This window comes from Cucurbita moschata, unplaced genomic scaffold (assembly GCF_002738365.1).
Source record: "Cucurbita moschata cultivar Rifu unplaced genomic scaffold, Cmos_1.0 Cmo_Scf00005, whole genome shotgun sequence".
NCBI lineage: Eukaryota > Viridiplantae > Streptophyta > Magnoliopsida > Cucurbitales > Cucurbitaceae > Cucurbita > Cucurbita moschata.
The window spans coordinates 3,765,599-3,771,173 of NW_019268521.1; the positions used below are offsets into that span (position 1 = coordinate 3,765,599).

Sequence of the window (5,575 nt, forward strand, 5' to 3'; positions counted from 1 at the left end):
GGCCCGCACGAACCCCACGGCCCCCACGAACCCCACGAACCCCACGGACCCCACGGACCCCACGGCCCCCACGAACCCCATGGACCCCACGGCCCCCACGGGCCCGACGGACACCATGGCCACAACGACCACAACGACCAGAATGCATAAACCCAAGGCCTTACAGAGTTAGAGGCCTAGAGTCTGCACCCTATCAGCTCCATTTTGGTAATAATAAAAGTATTATTATTGTTGGATGAAATAAAAGTTATTATTATTGTCTAGATTTAAATAAAGCAAATGTATTCCGTTTGAAATGCTCAACAGTCACTTTTGTTTGGTTGGTTGCAATGTCTGATATGAAATTTCTAGACTTCGTACGTTCATTTGCTTTTAATTTTCAACATTATTGCTCTTTTCTAGTCTCTCATAATGGTCGGGTTGTTATGATACATTGTCAAGGGTTGTAAAACGCATCTATGAGGTTTCCATACCCGCGCATCGCCCAACGTCGGGCTCTGATACCATTTGTACAGGTCCAAGAACACTGACCAAGTTCATCGACATATTGTCCGCTTGGGTCTTCTCAGAAAAGTATTCATAAACTCCGTTCTTTCAAAAGTTTCAATCTATAATGATATTTCAACTAACAGCCATATAATCAATTGAATATATCCATCTACAACTACAACAATGAACATGCAAAGTTCTCGCACTGATTTTTATAATCTAAGGTAGTACAATACATATGATTTAGTTTAAACAGTGTCCATATACATCAGACTTTTCACCTTTTCAACAATCGAGAAGCCAATACTAACTGGATTATCCCAAGAGGACACTAAATCAAAGAGCCCATCACAAGCCAATGCCGTTCTTGTATAGAAAACAAAGAATGTGGCAAGGTTTTGCAGTCACATGGCCCAACATCACCGACCCTAATAAAAACAGTACAATATGTGGGGCAATTGGAATCTTATAATGCTAAACAAAGGATTTTGCAGTCAAATAAAGCTAAACGAACTACTACTGAAGATTCTTGGAACCAGGAAAGCATCCTAACCGATGGTATCAAAACAAGGAGAACCATACATAGAATTTTGGCAATATGTTGCAGAGTTTTGCAGAGAATTCAAGGGATAAATGAGAGATTAAAGGGGGCATCTAACTTTATATATAATTTTATAATAGTTATTGCTACTTACATGTACATGCATTGTCTGGTTCTGTTGCACAACAGCCAGACCATTCCTCTGTCACTGACCCTATAATAATATTAACAAAATTTGATGGGATGGTTTTCAATCGAGATAAATAAGACAATTCAATTAACTTTAGTTCACGCGGTTTCACTTCCAAAATCGCTAGAAAATTGCACTTACTCGCGTTTTGACTGCACGCCTAAGGAGGATGTTTGCCACTCCGTCACAATATGTGCAGCAGCTTGTCCACCATCTTTGTTCAATCGAGAGAAGTAAATTGTTGAACAGCTTGATCTTTGAGTTGGTGCCTGTGGTTGTTGGTAAACGATAGTGTACTGTTGTTCTCATAATAAAGAAATGGTCATTGTGAGAGATAGACTCGGCACTGGATTGCAGTTTTACCAATCATGAACCCAGGAACGACAGTGAATGCTACAAATGGGTCAGAATCTGGTGAAAGGAACATTTCATCAATTACGCTTTCCATGTAGACGTCTGAGAATCGGCTTCCTTTCTTTATTTGAAAAATGGAAGCCTCCGGTTCAATGGAGTAAGCTAACGAATGTAGGAGCCACACCCACCTTGCCATCTCTGCAAATGTACCAAAGAAAGTTGTATCTGGGAATTGACCGGAGCTGATTAGGCTTCTCTGGTCCAAATTACCAAATAATGATGATTCCATTTTGGGATGAACTAGTCGCAAATACTTAACCCGACAAAATTTGGCAAAGGCTGTCCTAGAATTTTGTGAAAGAAAATCTTTTGTTTTCCTTAGCTTCAGCTCCATGAATCTTGCAAAGAAAAATTGCTTCTGTTTCCTTTTTTCTGGCAAGGATTCATTTGGGAGAGAAAAATTGAGTTTATGGAAGGAGTCGAACATTTCCCTGAAAACAAATGCCTCGAATGCAAAGCATCTATGATCATCATGCCAATAAACAGCATCGGGTTCGAATTCCGTTGCAGCTGCATTAACATCCCAACCAGCAGATTTCATTTCATCCACCATCATCCGGACAAAACTTCGAACAGACTTTATTGTATGCCCAAGAACTTTAATGAAATGCCTCACGTTTACTCCTGATGAGTGAAGATCACCAGTGAAAGAAATCGGCCCACTTTGATTTAATCTTTTCTCAAGCAACCTATTCTGTTTTCTAATTTCGTCGATCTTCTCTCTCAGAAACATAATTTCGGAGTCCTTAAGTCTTGTTTGGGATTCCAATCTTTTCCCCATTATGTCATATGTTCCCACAAGACTCTTTTGCTCCTGAATTTCAGCCAAGAGCATTGTGGTTTCTGGTGAAGGATCAAACAGTTTTTTAAGGTAACACTGTTTCAATTCGGACAAAACTTTCAATTCTGAGATAACATAGTGATCAGCATCTTGAATACCTTCGGCATCATAAGGGGATTGAGCATACTGTAACTGAGAATATGCAGCTTTGACTGATGAGATACTAGCAAACAATTTTGCTACCAATACTTGCAATTGGACTCTATTCTGGAACTCTTCTTCGACACTATCAAAAGACTCAGATTGACTACCTGTACTCTTACTTGCTGTACAATCATCGCTGATCTTTCCTTTCGGCTTAACTTTCTGAGTCCCGTGCACAGGTGCTATCCCAGTACTCTTACTTGCTGTACAATCATCACTGATCTTTTCTTGCGGCTTAACTTTCTGAGTCCCATGAACAGGTGCTATCCCAGTTAGAGCTCGAATATGAAGAACTTTGGTAAAGGTGCATGCCAATCGACTCTTATTTGGAGTGAGAGCGGAAGATTTTACAGAGTCCATCTTGAGGGTGATTGAAGATGTCCAGATCACCGTCTGAAAATTAGAACGACTAACACATTAGCAGAAAAATTCATGAGTTTTTCAAGCCATTACACGAAAATTTGGATTCCTGTAAAGTTCTAATGCACAACTTTGCAGATGAACCACGTCCCTTGAATGATATCATGCCATGTGATATTCAATGCCATTGAGATGTTAGAGCAACAAAAAGAAAAGCCGGCAGCCAAAAGAGTACAAGAATGTACTTTTATATTCTCCCACCCACCAAAACCACGCAACATTTATGTTAGCAACAATCAGATAAAGTCATAAACTTAATAAAATACCTATAACTACATGTGCAAAAAGCTGTATGACGATATTAATTTAGTATACACAAATTCCTACCGTGCTATCATTAACATTCAGCTTCTGCTACGTCAGGCAGTCCATAGTTAGAGATCTCAGAACTTGGGGGAAAACGTAACCATAAACAGAAAGAGTACAGGACAGTAAAACACTTCCAATGAACTAATCCACACAATCATGAGCGAAACCAAGAACTAGTTGATTATATGGGAAAGAAGAAAATGCCAGGAAAGTCCCAAAATTTCCACACAGAATTAAGCAACAAAAGCCCAAATGGTCCAGAAGATCTAACAAAAGGCCAGCCTACAACAGCTATGAAGATCAAAAGCAAGCTCTAAAATAAAATTATTCAACTGCACATTAGAATATTTATTGAGATATTAAACAAATAACCAATTAAAAATCGACCCACCACTAGGCACGTATAAAATCAATAGAACAAACCACAGAAAACAGAATATCTCGCAATTGCAGGTGACGGCCATAGTCGCTATCTAACGTGAACATCTAAAAAAACGGGGACAGAAAGCACTTCAAGCTCTCCATTATCTAGCGTTACTATTAATAGAAGAGCCTTTAGTCAATAACTTCAAAGCCTATTCAAAAGAATCTCCAGGTTCCTTTTAGAAAGCCTACCATTTAGATGCACGTATATAGCACCCCCACACAAAAAAAGTATTGAACCAAAAACTGAAAAGGAGTTCTACAATAAAGATAAAATCAAAGACAGGGAGATGTGCAGTGAGATCAATGGTATCTGTTCTTAAATCACATTTCCTAAAAAGCAACATTGCTGCAAATGCGAATCATCTCGTGGAGTCCTTTTCATGATACCATGCTCGTGCAAACATCGGGAAACCCCAACTAAACAAGTTAACAATTAAAAAAAAAAAACAATAAACAGCAGTTTCGTTTACCGTACCTCGATGAATCGCCCAAGAAATCACGGAGAGTCCAATCAGTCAACCAGTCATCGCAACGTAAATCTCAAGGAAACGGAACTAGAAAACGCCGTGAGAAATACCCCTAGGGAAACCTCACCGACTCGCTAACTCTGCAGTAAGAAACACGAAAGAAAATTCTCAGAACAGAACCAAAACACAGAGACGGATTCTAAACAGTGCAATGACTATACAGAGAGGAACAGCCGGCGTTCACATTATCAAATAAGGATTTAGACAGTGCACCATCAGAAACATAGTGAATAAAATGCTAAACAACATCCGAGAATGACCTTTCCTCCATTAAAATGAGCAAGAAGAAGTTCGACTCTTCGCTGTCCTCAAAGTGCTTCTGATTTTGTGCTCTCTCCGGAGCTCGAAAACACGCCTCCTGAAAACTCGAGATGATTCAATGGCTTCTTTCTCTCTGTACCGCCGCTTCAAAGAAACGAAATTCTAGAGAGAGAGAGAGGGGGGGGGGAAGAAAAAATAATTCAGAAATCGAGGAGAGTGGAAATGGAGGGAAGGGACAGAGAAATACAGGGAAGGAAGAGGGAGATACAGGTGAAAAGACGAAAAAGGACAAGGGTTACTAGGTGAAAAGACGTAAAAAAGGACCGTGTTGGGACGAGCCCGACAACGAGAGCCAACTTTCGGGATCTTATTGGACGAAAATGCCCCTTCACTTTATGATGTAAATTTCTAAATTTTTAATTTTATTATTAATAAATTATAAACAACTTTCCATTTTTGTATATAATATTTATTTGACCTATTTAATAAATTTTTTGAATTTAAGAAATAAATAAATAATATAATAATATATTAGATACGTGACATTTCAATCAACAAAAAAAAAATTATTAAAAAAATATTTTTATGTATTTGGTTATTTTATAAAAATTCATACATTTTATTGAAATTTTTATTAATAATAATAAAAATAAAAATAATAAAAATAATAAAAACTATGACAATTTTCTAAACCATTATAAAAAAAATTGGGTAATTTAAATAGTGGTGGGGGAATGTGGGAGGAGAGGGGTATTTTGGGAAGATCGTGAAGATTTTTTGATCTGGGCGATCTGACGTTTAAAAGAGAGGGTTTAAATTTATATTAAAAAAAGAGATGGTGGTCCCAGGATGTAAAACTGGTGTGAGTGAATACGTTGAACACGTGGTCACTCTGACAAGGTGGGCCCCATTTCAGCCGAAATCATAGAAGACTTTTTAAATTATCACTGACATTGGACTGTTTTTTTTTTTTTTTTTTTTTTTTTTTTTTTTTTTTTTTTTTTTTTTTTTTT

General features: G+C 37.9%; 3 protein-coding genes across 7 annotated transcripts in view; 1 reads left to right on the top strand and 2 right to left on the bottom strand.

Annotated features, from left to right (window-relative positions):
* Window positions 1-864, top strand: part of LOC111442913 (histidine-rich protein PFHRP-II-like) — a 2,675-nt gene extending 1,811 nt beyond the window's left edge. The window contains exon 3 of the mRNA XM_023080473.1: window positions 762-864. Within this exon, the coding sequence (XP_022936241.1) occupies window positions 762-864 (103 nt within the window). The remainder of the gene's footprint in view (window positions 1-761) is intronic.
* The window catches only part of LOC111442720, a 21,415-nt gene that overhangs the window by 12,518 nt on the left and 3,322 nt on the right, over window positions 1-5,575 (bottom strand). The gene's annotated exons all lie outside the window — the stretch shown is intronic.
* On the bottom strand, window positions 699-4,938 carry LOC111442715 (protein GRAVITROPIC IN THE LIGHT 1). 5 transcript variants are annotated; one of them, XR_002710361.1, is made up of 5 exons: window positions 4,562-4,938; window positions 4,250-4,381; window positions 1,362-3,012; window positions 1,185-1,244; window positions 699-917 (listed from the first exon to the last, which is right to left on the bottom strand). XR_002710361.1 is itself a non-coding variant. In XM_023080209.1 (3 exons), the coding sequence occupies exon 3, from the start codon at window positions 2,977-2,979 to the stop codon at window positions 1,543-1,545; it is 1,437 nt and encodes a 478-aa protein (XP_022935977.1). In that variant the 5' UTR covers window positions 2,980-3,012; window positions 4,250-4,381; window positions 4,562-4,938; the 3' UTR covers window positions 699-1,542. The 5 variants fall into 5 exon arrangements, 2 of the variants coding, with proteins under 2 accessions (XP_022935977.1, XP_022935978.1); XR_002710360.1 differs by having other exon boundaries at window positions 699-1,244; XR_002710359.1 differs by having other exon boundaries at window positions 1,185-3,012.

Excerpts from the sequence above, each read along its gene's own strand:
- LOC111442715 (XM_023080209.1), bottom strand. The coding sequence starts at position 2,979 with ATGGACTCTGTAAAATCTTCCGCTCTCACTCCAAATAAGAGTCGATTG.